Here is a 16,772-nt window from a genome sequence, read left to right as displayed (position 1 = left end):
AAAAGTTGCGATCAAAGTTCTCCCGCTTTTGATGCCGCGTCACGTTAAGTTCAAAGAAAATAGAATCAAAAGTTAGCAACGGCTAGCTTCTCCTAAAGATAAATATTGGTTATTCAACATTGAGTTGCAGTTAGGATTCGAAATAATTTGTTCCTTAAATATCTATCCATGCAATCTTATTAATTGTTACTTTGTAGATTTTAATGAAATAAAACAGCTTTGCAAATCAAAAACCTTTGTAGTATCTAGAAAGCATTAGAAAGTTTAGAAAATAAATATATATAAAAGAGAGATGTACATTTTTATGTAAACGAAATGCAAATCGCGTTAAATAATAAATTTTCTATATTAATTTAAAGCAATTTATGCGAAAAAGTTAAAATAAGAAGAAATTAATTATGAATGATGCTTCTACATGTGAGAAATTATGCAGATTGAATAAAACTGAAATATCGAGACGTTTTAATATCTGCGCATCTGCTTTAGATTGTCCTTCGTATCATTTTTTATGGCATTTATTTGGCTTTTATATTAATATTCCGTATTTCGAATGAGAAATTCTACTCTAAAACAAACTGCTATAACATAAAATCAATTTGTACAACGTGAATTTAAGTCGATGAATATGTATGAAGAAACTTTATGGTATCTGTAATAAATATAGCTGCGCTTTCACATATTTGAAGAGATCTACATATATTCGAATTTCTCCATCATAAAAGGGATAATAATAGTGGACCAGGCGCACAAGATATGAAAATCTGATTATTCGAGGACATTATAATGCGATATCCATTTTCCAAATGCATCGCGCCCACCCGTGTTATTCACGCGATAATAGAACAGAAAGGATTGGCAAGATACTAGGCAGGCCAGAGAGCATTAGCATAAATCCGATAGAGATTCCCGGTATTATGAGGATCCGAATTCCTGGCCGTTAAGCGTGTCCTCTTTCCCCGCGTAGCCATCCGTGCCATCCTGAATGCGGTTCGTGCAGCATGCAGTAGCGTTCGCGGAAAGACAATAGACTCCGACGTCTGGGGGGAGTAAGAGGGTTCATTAGTCGATGCCGCGTCTCTTTGCATTAAGTATTGATAACGGAGAACTCTCGAAATAGCAAGTAGAAGGGCGGACTGGAAGGGAGAGATAGATGTGGTCTTTGTTCGTAACTACTTCTTCGTCCTGGAATCGCGCGAAAGTTAGGTGAGAGGTATCGTCTTGGCTGTGTCACGATGACTACTTGCCCGCGGAATTCGTCCTTCGGTATAGCCGAGCACAAGTACAGCCACATCGCAAATACATTGGTGGCAAAGGTACCACATCAAACGAACCCACTTCGAGCCGACTTCGCGTACCAATCCCCAATTATCGTCAAGTGTGTCTGTAAAGTCCTTTCCTTGAGTCGCCGTCATCTTCGCCGCCGTCTTCGTTGCGGTGCTCTAATCGGTTGTCAAGTAGCGGTTTCTACGTGCAGTTAACGACCTGCTCTCCAGATCAATGAACGTATACAGACGGGAAATGTTCACGGTAGCGTAATTTTGGCATAATAAAGAAATCCTCCCTCACAGATTGATTATATAAGTAATAGTTCAAATATTTTTGAAATTCTGGAATATTATTTTTGTTGAAAAGAAAGAGATAGATAGATAGATAGAGAGATAGATAGACAGACAGACAGATAGATAGATAGGTAAAAGGATAGATAGATAGATGATTTTATTCCCCGAAAACAGCGGTACGTGCATGATTAAAATGAATAAAAAAACGAGTATATGTCAAATGTACATATGTCATTCTTGTTTCTAAAGCATAATAGAATATATATAAAGTTCGCTATTCGGAAATTGGGAAGCGCTAAATAATGAGCCTATAAAAGCAAATGCTAATTTTGATATACATGCGCAATCATTATTAATTGAACGACGTTTTATTTATGGAAATGGGATAATTACATGCGCAGCGCTCGAAAGACGCGGTGACCCATATTACACTAAATAAGCATGATTAATTGAGCATGATTCAGCTTAACTCTTCTGTTTCTCCGCGCATAAAATAGAGGAAATTTCTGATAAATGATGCTTTGTTCAACCCCAATTAGTAAACAAAGCATATGTATAGTAACCGGGCAACAAAAATAAATTTCAAATTTTTAAGTTACAAGAACTTGATAAATTTCAGGAGAAATCTATACATATATATACATACACACACACACACACACATATATATATGTATATAAAATAAAAGTTTCTCCTGATATTTCCGTCAATTTTAATGAGAATAAGAGCGTATGTGAAATCCTCATAGCACACATCGTTAGAAGCATATTGAAAACATGTATTTTACCGCGTACATCGAGGTTGCTCTTCAAGCTTGTTGAAAGAACCAGTAGCGATATTGTGCGCTAATGCAACTTTCCCCTCGAGTATTTTCCGTCCGCATCGCGCTTAATGCAACAAATATATATCGCTTTCTACTCTTCTTTTATCTCGTTTAAAAACAGCGGTCCGAGGAGGTTCGGGCGCATGTATGGCTACGTAACCGGAAAGGTAATCGTTCGAATGTATCCTCCCAGTTCGGTCAGACGGAAGGGAGGGTGACGTTCCCCGAGTTTTATTATCCCTGTTTTTGTCAACCCCCAGAGGGGGTAATCGTTTCTTTTTCTTAGCAGTGATATTTTACCGTGGCCGGGAGAGACGCTCGCCTCTTAAGCGTTTATACTCGTTCGGCGAGGTAGATCGAGAAAGAGACCGGGGGGAGGGGGCAGGGAGAAAGAAAGGACAAGGGGGAGAGAGGAGAAGCGAAAAGGGGATAGTTACCCGCACTGCAGAATTGCTATTTTCCGGCCTCACCCTCTCTATTTTACTCCCCTAATCCCAACGCCATAAATTAGCCCGGACGGAAGTTCGATACGTTAGTCGCATTTGTCCACGGTATACCCGAAATAAAGAGGACCTCGTGAAATCATGAGCGTGCGCAAGTCGGTAGAAAAGGGGTGGAGGAGGGGAGAGGAAAATCGTTCCCCCGGTATAGCGCCTCCGTCCTATTTCATGGTTAAAGAAGGCGGGCGGACCATATGTCTGTCTCGACTACTTAAGGTATAGATACCTGTATATATACCGTCCTAATGAACGAAATAATGTCAGATATCTACGACAACCTGTCTTCACATTATGTATTATTCGTTCTCCAAACTGAAACGCAACTGGTTGCTCGTTTATTTCATTTCGATATTTTGTGCATACGTTCAAATGTCACAGTTCTTCCCTAAACATTCCGAATATAATCGATATGTTGCACGAATGACAAATATTTGATGTGTACTGTAGGGAGAATCTTCAATATTTATTAAATTTCTAATTATACTTGGTTTGTGACGATGACGATTGTTAATAGATTATTGTTTGTTTATTATAAATGCATTCGATTGCTTCAAATTTAGTATATAGATTTATTTAATTGTGCAAATAATTTTTATTATAAACGTGTAGATCGTACGCGTAAATTATAAGTTGTTTAATAAAATTGTTTCTCTAATTGATATCCAAACAGTTACAAATGTATTCTTATAATTATTAATTATTGTGCTATATTTTCTGATCAATAATAAATTTATTAATTATTATTAAAAACCCGTAAATATATTGTCAACAATTTTTAACATTAATACTTATATTTCTGTCTGCAATTTATTGCTGCATTATTCATATTAATAAAATAGATATTTCAATGTTATGTATTAACATATTCTTTATTATATTGCAAAAATTTATCATAATTCTCCTCTCTTACGTCTTGTATTCATGTCGTGATGCAACTCATGACAAGTGATCCGTCGAATCGATATCCCAGTAGATCGCTCATCTGATTTTCAGGCGCTGAATGTCGCCTTGTTGCGTTGTATATTAATGATCGCTCTGCACTATACAACATGCATACAATGGCATGCAGCGAACAATAGTGTGCATCGATTCGAATGAGTCAATCACGGGCATAGTCTAATTTGGGATATACATAAGACCGAAGCATATGGAACGTGATTCACGATCTGTGCTACGCTATTGAAGGTAATTTCGACGATATCCAAGATAATTTCAGCAAGATATTCCAGTGTTTTTGCACAAATTCACAAGGAAGGTATTATATTGTTTGCTTAAATATAATCAATGTTAAACTTAATTTAGCAATTATCTTTTAAAACCAAAATTAAGATTTCAGTATATCTATTTTTTTTCGATTGCATATGTATATATTTATATAAATAAAATTTATTTAATTTTATATAAGCTTTATTGTAAAATGCAATATTTTAAAAATATTTACAGATTGCCCGAGATTGCCCAAAATTCTAATATGTTGCAAATTTATGTTATAAAGATAGAATTTTCATGCTGCTATTTATATTATCATTTATTTTCTAGACTAAATACGGGACAAGTTGATATCGATCGTATACGAGAAAACAAGTTTAAAAAACACATAATAACAACATGGCTAATGATTAACGAATAATGACATCACTAATCATCCATTATCTTCAATCTTTCCTAGAAATTGCATTTTAAAATTGTATTATCTGTTAAGAATATTATTTAAGAAACCATAAAAAAAGTAATTTTTAGTTTATAAGCTTGTTATGTATGTAAACATTTGCATTTTTATAATCTATAAATTCTATAAATTACAAATCACAGTACAATTAAATTATAAATTATATATCATTCAATGATTTCGTAGAGAGAGATTCTGTTTATTCAGTAAATTCTGTACATGAAACCGTCGCGCCGCGCTGAAAATGTACACACGGCAAAATGAAACACAGTGATCCTCTGACTAAAGTGTAAATAGGAACGCCATAAAACTAATCCGGGGATTTGTCTCGTATAACGCTTTGTTATCCTTAAATTAAATGAGTGTCGCGTCGTTGCCAAGGCTTTTTTGGCAGTCAATGCGAAAAGGTTTCTGGCCCGGTGAGACGAGTTCGCCGAGAAAAGGCGAAGTGAAGTGAGCGAAGAGAAAAAGGACGGCGAGGAAAGTAGAAAAGCTTCACTCGCACTCGCCGCCTCGTTCGTTCGTTATTGTCGGTGGGTTAGGATCCTGCCAGGGATTGGACATGGGAAAAAGTTCCTCGGTAAGGGAAGGAGGTTTCTCGCCTTCATGAAAACTCCGAGGTTTTATAGATGCGGATAAATAATGTATCAGGATATTGGGGGATAATCGCGCTGGCAAGAAGAATCGAGAGTTCGGGCCAATCGGGGGTTGGATATCTACAGAGCTAGATATATATATCCATCACACACCCTCCAATATGTACATTGACTACAATCTCTCGAGTTTCGTCGAAAACGCGATGGTTAGATAAATCGAGCAAAACGACCGAGTTGTTTTTGTATTCTTTATGCTATCTCACTGATTTTACTTGGGAAATTTCATCTTGATTCTGAGAAACTAGAATGTACAAGTAAACTGAAAAACCGTGGAAGAGAAATTAAATTTCTCCGATAACGTTATCACAAACAAATACGTTAGTTCGCACATTTCTATTTGTGTGAAGCTGACGAGCTACTCGATAAAGCCATCTTTTACCAGAAAAATCTATATTGATAAGAAATCTAAATTTTATGAAAACCTACAAAATTTTCAGTTTCGCAATAATCAATTAACAGAAAAGAAATTATCAAAAAATACTAGTCTTCAACGAACAGAAAAGAAACAATTGTTTAATGTCAAACACAATGCACTCATAAATTTTAATATCGAATGAATCTTCAGCTTTTGATAATCACGAAACGTCTCTTAACACATGTGCTGCAAAGTTATCTCTTCTTGATAAAATCAGGTTGTGTAAATAAAATGTAAGCATCGTGTACCTATCATGTATAGTTTATCGCGCATGACATGTCATTACTTCGGTCGTGTCACAGGGTGTTATGGCATGTCATTAAATTAATGCTGAAATCCTGTAGCACGCAAACTGCTGAAACTTGCCGAGCAACTCCAAGATTCCAAAATCATACAATCTCGGTGCGCCACAGAATGATGTGCTAACGCATTTTCTAGCAAATTTTGGTCATATTAAAGAAGACCATTACTACAAACACAACCATTACTACAAACATTAGAACACTCGTATGCACTTATTTCAATAAAATTTATGTACGTGATTCTTTTATCTCACAATCACACATAATGTAAATATAATTTAAACTCGAGTGGGCTAAAACAATCATTAATGTATGCGTGCTTTAAAAAAGCAAAAATAATTCTATTTCTCTATTTCTTTTTTTTTTAAATAAATTATTAAGTTTGACAATATATATATTTTATATTCAAAATAAATGCATAATGATTTAAATATTAGTAATTTGAATATTTTTATCTTATTTTTTATCTTACTTTATCTCATATAAAATGTAGAATAATTTGATGATAAAAGCACTGTGTGACAGAAAAAGAGAGAGAATATATTTCCGATAAAATACGAATTTTAAAGATAAACTTTAGCCACTGTTTATATTGGTTTCTTACATCGTTCTTTTAATATATACGCCTTCGTGTTTATATTTTTAGTATCTTATCTTATATTTTGCGCCTGTAAAGAAATAAATTATAATAGCACTAAAAGTTATAGATATGAAAAGACGTACGTTGAATACGCGGTATATCAAGTCGCAATGTATCACGTAGCAATTTTACAAAATAAGTATTAATCTTCGCGCAGATTAATCAAAACAAACGAGACTGATTCACAACGCCCTATATATCCAAGCCACACAGAGAGCCTTATTCACGCACAAGGGACGCGGTCGTTTTACAAACATAAAAAAATTACGGATTATTCTCAATAATATAGCGGTACGACGAACTTCATCATCACTGACCTTCCACGAGGGATGGACGGACGAGGAGCACCTGCGCGACGACGTAAATCGCTGACACAATAATGCGAATCAGCGACATCCATCTAGAACTTGGCGTGACGCCACGACGGGAAAGGACGATTCGCGCCGGAATCTCGGTGCGGACTGGCACACGAGGGGTTTACCCGGCTCGGTGGCGGCTGGAGTAAAAGAGAGGGTAAGAAAGAGCGGTAGGGAGAGATTGGGCTAGAGAGAGAGAGAGAGAGAGAAGGGAGGGGGAGGAGGAGAGGGGAGACAGAGAGAACGTGATCCTTTCTGGTCTGCCGTGAGCTTTAGGGTTGGTTCGCATGCGCCCGTCGAGGTTCACGTGCCCTCCGCCATCACAAACCGTAAGACCCGCCTTCCTCGTATAGGAGACACGTTCTTAGGATAGCGAGAAACACACGTAGACACCAATGCCAGTTCCATGGGATCCGACCACCAGAGTCCCCTTAGAATAGATAAATGATCGAACGTACTGTGCTAAACAAGTAGACGCGCTGAATTATGTTTCTACTTATACAATCTACGCTGTGTTTTCTCGAAATACTAAAATTTATTACATATAAAGCAATTGCGCCTTAGCTCTTCATCGATCCAAAGTGCTGGTTAATTAGTATGTAGACGTATAGATATTATCATGTTAAACGCGTTATCGAACGTAAGTTAAATTATCTTAACAAGAACAGAAGTTGTTTTATATTCAGATGTCACAATGTATTATTAATATATATACTGTCGATTATATCGTTTATTATTTCTTTAAATTAAGAATTTTTAAAATAATTTTATACTAAAAATTATTAAGAGTTTCTCTATTCAACATTTTTTTTTAAAAAAAGTAATATTGCTTAATTATTTAGATAGAAAACAAAATTGGTACGGGGAAGTTGAAATTCATGTCTGACTATACAACGGATTTTACTACTTGCAATATTGGGAACATTAAAATGTAATGATTTAATTGTATAATAATAATATTAATACTATATAGTTAAATTATTACATTTTAATGCTTCCAATATATTATAAGTAGTAAAATCCATTGTATGGTCCAACATAAATTTTAGGTCCCCGGTCTACTAAAAAGTATTAAAAATTTTCTATTCAATTTTCTTTTTTAAAATATAATATTGCTAAATTAGCTTAATTACTTAGATAGAAAACAAAATTGATACGGGGAAGTTGAAATTCATGTCTGACTATATGACGGATTTTACTACTTGCAATATTGGAAGCATTAAAATGTAATGATTTAACTATATGGTATTAATATTATTACTATACAATTAAAATTAAATCATTACATTTTAATACTTCCAATATTGCAAGTAGTAAAATCCGTCGTATAGTCAGACATGAATTTCAACTTCCCCGTACCAATTTTGTTTTCTATCTAAATAATTAAGCTAATTTAGCAATATTATTTTAAAAAAGAAAATTGAATAGAAAATTTTTAATAATTTTTAGTAGAGCGGGGACCTAAAATTTATTTCTGACCATACAATTGATTTTACTACTTATAATATATTGGGGAAGTATTAAAATGTAATAATTTAACTATATGGTATTAATATTATTACTATACAATTAAATCATTACATTTTAATGCTTCCAATATTGCAAGTAGTAAAATCCGTAATATAGTCAGACATAAATTTCAACTTCCTCGTACCAATTTTGTTTTCTATCTAAATAATTAAGCTAATTTAGCAATATTATTTTAAAAAAGAAAATTGAATAGAAAAATTTTTAATAATTTTTAGTACAGGGAAGACTTAAAATTCACGTCTGACCATACGATGGATTTTACTACTTATAATATATTGGAAGCATTAAAATGTAATAATTTAACTACATGGTATTAATATTATTACTATACAATTAAATCATTACATTTTAATGCTTCCAATATTGCAAGTAGTAAAATCCGTCGTATAGTCAGACATAAATTTCAACTTCCCCGTACCAATTTTGTTTTCTATCTAAATAATTAAGCTAATTTAGCAATATTATTTTAAAAAAGAAAATTGAATAGAAAATTTTTAATAATTTTTAGTACAGGGAAGACTTAAAATTCACGTCTGACCATACGATGGATTTTACTACTTATAATATATTGGAAGCATTAAAATGTAATAATTTAACTACATGGTATTAATATTATTACTATACAGTTAAATCATTACATTTTAATGTTTCCAATATTGCAAGTAGTAAAATCCGTCGTATAGTCAGACATAAATTTCAACTTCCCCGTACCAATTTTGTTTTCTATCTAAATAATTAAGCTAATTTAGCAATATTATTTTAAAAAAGAAAATTGAATAGAAAATTTTTAATAATTTTTAGTAGAGCGGGGACCTAAAATTTATTTCTGACCATACAATTGATTTTACTACTTATAATATATTGGGGAAGCATTAAAATGTAATAATTTAACTATATGGTATTAATATTATTACTATACAATTAAATCATTACATTTTAATGCTTCCAATATTGCAAGTAGTAAAATCCGTCGTATAGTCAGACATAAATTTCAACTTCCTCGTACCAATTTTGTTTTCTATCTAAATAATTAAGCTAATTTAGCAATATTATTTTAAAAAAGAAAATTGAATAGAAAAATTTTTAATAATTTTTAGTAGAGGGAGGGACCTAAAATTCACGTCTGACCATACGATGGATTTTACTACTTATAATATATTGGAAGCATTAAAATGTAATAATTTAACTACATGGTATTAACATTATTACTATACAGTTAAATCATTACATTTTAATGCTTCCAATATTGCAAGTAGTAAAATCCGTCGTATAGTCAGACATGAATTTCAACTTCCCCGTACCAATTTTGTTTTCTATCTAAATAATTAAGCTAATTTAGCAATATTATTTTAAAAAAGAAAATTGAATAGAAAATTTTTAATAATTTTTAGTACAGGGAAGACTTAAAATTCACGTCTGACCATACGATGGATTTTACTACTTATAATATATTAGAAGCATTAAAATGTAATAATTTAACTATATGGTATTAATATTATTACTATAAAATTAAATCATTACATTTTAATGTTTCCAATATTGCAAGTAGTAAAATCCGTAATATAGTCAGACATGAATTTCAAATTTCCCGTACCAATTTTGTTTTCTATCTAAATAATTAAGTTAATTTAGCAATATTATTTTAAAAAAGAAAATTAAATAGAAAATTTTTAATAATTTTTAGTAGAGCGGGGACCTAAAATTTATTTCTGACCATACAATTGATTTTACTACTTATAATATATTGGGGAAGCATTAAAATGTAATAATTTAACTATATGGTATTAATATTATTACTATACAATTAAATCATTACATTTTAATGCTTCCAATATTGCAAGTAGTAAAATCCGTCGTATAGTCAGACATAAATTTCAACTTCCTCGTACCAATTTTGTTTTCTATCTAAATAATTAAGCTAATTTAGCAATATTATTTTAAAAAAGAAAATTGAATAGAAAAATTTTTAATAATTTTTAGTAGAGGGAGGGACCTAAAATTCATGTCTGACCATACGATGGATTTTACTACTTATAATATATTGGAAGCATTAAAATGTAATAATTTAACTATATGGTATTAATATTATTACTATAAAATTAAATCATTACATTTTAATGCTTCCAATATTGCAAGTAGTAAAATCCGTAATATAGTCAGACATGAATTTCAACTTTCCCGTACCAATTTTGTTTTCTATCTAAATAATTAAGTTAATTTAGCAATATTATTTTAAAAAAGAAAATTAAATAGAAAATTTTTAATAATTTTTAGTAGAGCGGGGACCTAAAATTTATGTCTGACCATACAATTAATTTTACTACTTATAATATATTGGGGAAGCATTAAAATGTAATAATTTAACTATATGGTATTAATATTATTACTATACAATTAAATCATTACATTTTAATGCTTCCAATATTGCAAGTAGTAAAATCCGTCGTATAGTCAGACATAAATTTCAACTTCGTCGTACCAATTTTGTTTTCTATCTAAATAATTAAGCTAATTTAGCAATATTATTTTAAAAAAGAAAATTGAATAGAAAAATTTTTAATAATTTTTAGTAGAGGGAGGGACCTAAAATTCACGTCGGACCATACGGTGGATTTTACTATTTATAATATATTGGAAGCATTAAAATGTAATAATTTAACTATATGGTATTGATATTATTACTATACAATTAAAATTAAATCATTACATTTTAATGCTTCCAATATTGCAAGTAGTAAAATCTGTCGTATGGTCAGACGTGAATTTTAAGCCGTATTAGTTAAAAAGCCAAGTTTTTCTCTATTGATCGTCTTTCTCTATTGAACTTGTATAGAATGAAATCACGTGCTCAATCGAAACGTTGCTTTTTCAATCTGTGGGGGAATGAAAATAAGTTGAAATCGATCGTTGGTCTGACGGTGAAAAAGATTATCCACTTTTCCGTGTCAGATGATAAGATTTCGTGACCTGTGATTCACCGCATCAAGGCAGCCTACACGTGCGGGGACTACTTTAACAGGCTGTCGATCAATCGATAGATATCCTCGTTTATTAACTGCTTTAGAAAGGTTCAAGCCTAACGAAGCTGGATGTTCTACACTTCTAAAGCTCTTTCTTCAATAGCGCATATAGTATGCAACAATACAAACTCAAAGAAGTCGGATACACTATTGCAAAGTTCTCTGATTCGGATGTAATTCGCGTCTTTCAGTGTCGTGATCTGTCATGAGATGTCAGATCAAAAATTATGAAACAACGAAAGGTATACAGAATGCTAAATTGGTTTCAAGTCACGGGCAGGAGAATCGTTAGTGCGATATACCGGCGAGATGGAAGTCACTATCAAAAAGGTTGGCGTGGGAGTTTAAGCGTTTCACGTCTTTCGGTGGCATGCGAACGAGTAGTGCAAGTCATAAACCCAACCCACAGCTCTAGCCGGTATTCGTAACAGGCATTACAGTATCTACCTACATCGCGCACTATTTCGAGGGACTCCAAGTGCAAGTGTACCGAAACTTTCGTGGGTGTCCTCGTAAACCGGTAAGAGATGGCTTCAAGGTGACGGCAGGAAGCGAAACGTGTTTCTAACTTTCCCTTCTCCCTCCCTCTTTTTGTCGCACTTCCCTTTCCTACACATCTAGCTTCTCTCTCTAGCTCTCTCTCTTTCTCCCTCCCCCCTCTCTCTCTTTCTCTCTTTCTCTATCTCTTCCTCTTTTCTTTCTACAATATTCTCTTCCTTTCATCCGTTGGCAAGGTAAAGCCGACAACATTTCCACTACACTTGCCTCGTCGCACATATTCCGGCATCGTTGTAGGTGCTTCTGTAGGTCTTTCGAGCCAAGTTTCACAATAGAGACACGAATCTCCAAGAAGGAAACTGTAGGTATTGTTCAAATTATATATATGTTCTAATTAAAGCTACGCTATTGTAAAAATGTTATCTTTAATGAAAAGTTAAATAAAAAGCGCGATGGAGAATTTTAATTTAAATATTCATATATCACGCACCGTTTTTTCCGCTGACCAAAAATATGTACATATTTACATATTACTATTATCTATTATTGTATATATTATTAACATAAAGATGTAAACTGCGCAATCGAGACTTCACAAATCGCTTTTAAACGATCGTGCTCGCCGACGACGTTCGTAGACTATCGCTGCTCGCGGTTTTAAAGCCACGTATAACTTTTGATCTGATGGTCTGTCGGACGGAAAAGAAAAACGCTGCGATCGTTTGTTTTTAGATCCGCATCCGCGATAAAATCAAATTGCACGGAGATCGGGCGAGACGTCGCGGAGGTCGCCCGAGACGTCGAAGCGGCTCCGGAAAATGCCCATTCCCAGTGAAGGACTGGATGCTCATTTCCTGCCGTCGGCGCGGCGGACCGCAAACGCGAAACGGGTAATTCGATTTTCTGCGAAAGCGCTAAGAGGCGTCCAAAAGCTCGGCTGCGAGCGCTCTCCTCACGCTTATTCCAGTACGGTTGTCGAAGAGTCCAAGAGAAGAGAGAGAGAGAGAGAGAGAGAGAGAGAGAGAAAGAGAGAAAGGAGAAAAAAACGGCCGCTTTATTCGCCTTGCTCTAAGTACCGGGCTTTTATGCACTCTAACGCGAGGATGCGAATGCAGTGCGAAGAAACACACGACAGCAAACGGACGAACTTGAGAACTCTCTCAACAGCAAACTCGGTGTTTAATCTCGTATACGCATGCACTGTAATTTGCAAACTACTTCACTTTCTACAGTCTTGCCAATATCGTGAATAGTTAGATTATCGGATGTTAACGATGAATCGCGTATATGTATGCAACTTTTCTATATATCACGATTGATCCTTTTATTATCCCAGACGCGCTTAAAATTATTTTACATGTTGTTCATTTTATACTTTTTGTACATGTTTCGTTTTTTTATTATTTTTTATTTGCTCTCAATCATTAGTTTCACGGTATTTAATCGCTAAATGTCAAGCTGTCACATCAGCGGAATCAACCCAAATTTGCTCATCTGAATTATATGATTGGCAATCAATCAGTTTAATGGATAAACAATAGCAATATTTGCGTAATATTATGATCTCGTGTTTTATAAAGTAGACTCATGTTTTTACAAGATCTATTTTACATATATCCCAAAAATTATTTAAACGCTTAGAGAAAATAAAAAGAATAAATTCTATTATATAATATAATATAATATAATATACTATATTACATAAATAAAAAAAAATAGAAAATATAATATAAGTAAAAAAAATAATAAAAAGAATGTAATTTAAATATTACCATTCTTAAAAAGTTAATAAAAGAAGCATTGATATACAATTATAATTGATAAAAAATTCATAAAAAAATTCAATCACTTAAATGCGAAATATGTAGCATTTACAATTCTAATTAATTTTCTTGCTATTCTGAGTATTTACATATTATATTATTAATATGTTTATAATATTTATATGCATATATATAGATTTTTGCAACCTAACTGGGCCTACATATGAAAGAACGCAATGCTTTTAATCTTTATTCTTTTACATTTGGTTCAACATTCCACTACTCGATCTTTTCATATTTGCTACTCCTATATTGACTGTATTATAAATTCAGATTTTTTCACGTTTCTGTCGAAAAAAGTGTGACACACGACAACACGATGTATGTACATGCAGTGATTTGTAAGCATTATATAACGTGCAAGGGGTCGCAATGCGAAGAAGCGCAAACGAGAAAACTTGGAAACTTCGTTAATAACTAGACCGTTATTGTGTGTAGCCCTTTGCACGCATCATGCCGAGCCGCAAACAGACCCTGACGCCACCAAGGCGATCCTACCAGACCTTAACGACCGTCAGAAACGCGTTACAGCGATAATATTATGCCGGTAATATAATGCGCGCCATGGGGGATTTCTGTTATATTCTGACAATATCGGCACGCAGCGAGCGCGTCCCATTGCACGCGGCGCAATAGGTCAGAGTGCATCATAAAATCTGCCTTGTATAAAGAGATATCGATCGTGAATCGTACGACAACGGAGGATTCCTTCGCGAGATAACGAAATCGCGAGGCCGATAAAAAAGGCGAATAATTGACTCTATGTATGCGTATACATCTCCTTCAAACAATAAAAATAACATTCAAGTGTTCAATTTACGTGCAATCGTCGAAACATACGTAGCTGCACTCTTGAGATTTACTTTCTGATTGTGAGATATAAGAAAGATATTCATTCTTAGCCATAAATATTTCTATATTTTAAAGTATGGTGAATTTCGTATTTTTCAAAATTGAAAAGGTTAATCATTTTTTGAGAAAAAATGATTATCCAGAGAAAATATCTAAATGTTTATCTAAGATATTTAAAAATGTGTCTTCTTAATTGTTAATATTTATTATAAAATTGCATACAATATTTCCAAAATGCTTCATGTTATTACGTTTCTCACACAAGTTTACAAATTGTAATATTTGTTGCAACAATATTCCAATGAGTTAATAATCTAGTTAACATGTAAATTAGTAAATTGTTTACGTCTCTCGCATAATTATTTGTATAAATAACAATCACAAATAAATATTAAATATGACTTGCATGATTTTGCTGTAATATTTGCAAAGTCGTGTAAAAATATTTTATTGGTTTTTGACAAAATAATATATAGAACACAAAATGATAAATATATGTTATATACAATATTTTTATATTAAAAAATTAATTTTCTCGCGTTTTTATATATATGTTAAATCAATCCATTTCAACTATCTCATTTTTAAATCATTAATATAATTGACATAATTAACGGATAATTTAATGTAACTCGAGAGATCATTGGAATATCAATTAAATCTGCTGTTAGCATAAAAGCGCGTGATCTTCAATTTTTGTCGTTTCAATTAAAGTATTACATTAAAATGTTACATTTGTCTCACGTAAATTCGATTTGCATGTATGAATAAAACCGATTACGCGTATATTGCGACGCATCAATTTAAATACAAGGCTAAACTAATAAACATGCTCACGTATTCTTTTGGTTATGGATACGTATATATATTGTTTAATTTGGACAATCATGCACATGCACATGTTGGTGAATATTCGAATTTCGATGACACCCACTTAACCAGATTTGTATGCGGTTGCATAATAATTTATTCCCGATCAAGCGCGCGATGCGTAATTATTTATACACAGCCCACTGTTTCGCGTATCTAATAATTGGACTCCCGGCTGACTGGAAGAGCTGCTTCCTCTCCCGGGTCAATCGGGCCAACCGTGACAGTTCTGCATTGAGCCCTTCAATTAATTCTCAGCGGGTGGCAACGGTACCTGGGCCCTACAACGTATATGCGTGCACCTTTGATAAACGAGTCGCATAAGGACGATTAATTAGCACAGCGTGTGAGCGTTGCTTGCGTGTTGTACATACACTCCGTAGTATGTACGTACATCTGGTCCAGCTATACGTGTAAGCGTGCACGTTCATAAGCGAGCGTGCCGGCGTAGCCGCGTTGTACGTTCGGTTGTTTTAGGAGTCGAAGGGACTACGAGACGGAAAGCGTTGGGACGTCATTGTCTAACCACAACCCGAACCACCATACCATTATTCAGGGGCGCAAGGCTTTGACGTTTGTCCAAAGCACGAGATAAATTGGCTCGCGCTATAAGCATTGAATAAACAGCAGTACACACAAACACCTCCATAAAACACACGTGACAATATAGTTGGAAAGGAATGGAACGAATCGTCGATAAGATGGCGAAAATTTTTAAGTATAAATATATATCGCTTTTACTTCCAGTGACATATATTTCGTGTCTCATGGTGTATATGTAGTGTTTCGTAGTGGTTAGGCACGGTTAGATATTTTAGACAGAGACACGCGCCGACGTGGTCCTATCAGTATCCTTCTGCTCGAGTGGTGCGGCTTTGCTATACAGCAATTTTTACCCACATCTTGTCAAAATCCCGTTATCAATATTGATGACATCATCATTATTTTAAGATATATTGATAACGTTGTATCTCAAACGATAAAATACTATTCGTTAAAAATTGAGATAGTTGTTGAAGTAGTAATTTTACTCTTTTTCCCTCTTAAATTAAAAAAATATAATATAAAAAATATATATATATATATTATAATTAAAATTATATTTAAATTATATACTTATCAAAATGATTTATTATAAAAATTAAATTTTTTTTTCGTTAGATTGTCACATTTACAATTTAGAATTTGTAAGATAAATTGTAAGTAAAATAAATTATTGTATACAATTGGTACTCTTAACATATGCTCAAAAAAGATAT

At 33.3% G+C, this 16,772-nt stretch overlaps 1 protein-coding gene across 4 annotated transcripts in view; it reads right to left on the bottom strand.

Annotated features, from left to right (window-relative positions):
- The window catches only part of LOC145934515 (lachesin), a 172,988-nt gene that overhangs the window by 65,477 nt on the left and 90,739 nt on the right, over nucleotides 1-16,772 (bottom strand). For 3 of the 4 annotated variants that reach the window (XM_083035008.1, XM_083035010.1, XM_083035011.1), the window contains exon 1: nucleotides 6,882-7,013. The exons of the other annotated variant lie outside the window; for it this stretch is intronic. In XM_083035008.1, the coding sequence (XP_082891134.1) occupies nucleotides 6,882-6,960 (79 nt within the window). In that variant the 5' untranslated portion in view covers nucleotides 6,961-7,013. Of the gene's footprint in view, nucleotides 1-6,881; nucleotides 7,014-16,772 lie in introns of those variants that run through there. 4 annotated transcript variants of the gene reach the window in all.

This window comes from Prenolepis imparis, unplaced genomic scaffold, assembly GCF_030444845.1.
Source record: "Prenolepis imparis isolate NDT839.2.m4 unplaced genomic scaffold, iyPreImpa1.0 SCAF_3, whole genome shotgun sequence".
In the NCBI taxonomy this organism is placed as follows: domain Eukaryota; kingdom Metazoa; phylum Arthropoda; class Insecta; order Hymenoptera; family Formicidae; genus Prenolepis; species Prenolepis imparis.
Note: the sequence above shows the minus strand (reverse complement) of the source record. Positions and strands in the feature narration are given on the sequence as shown.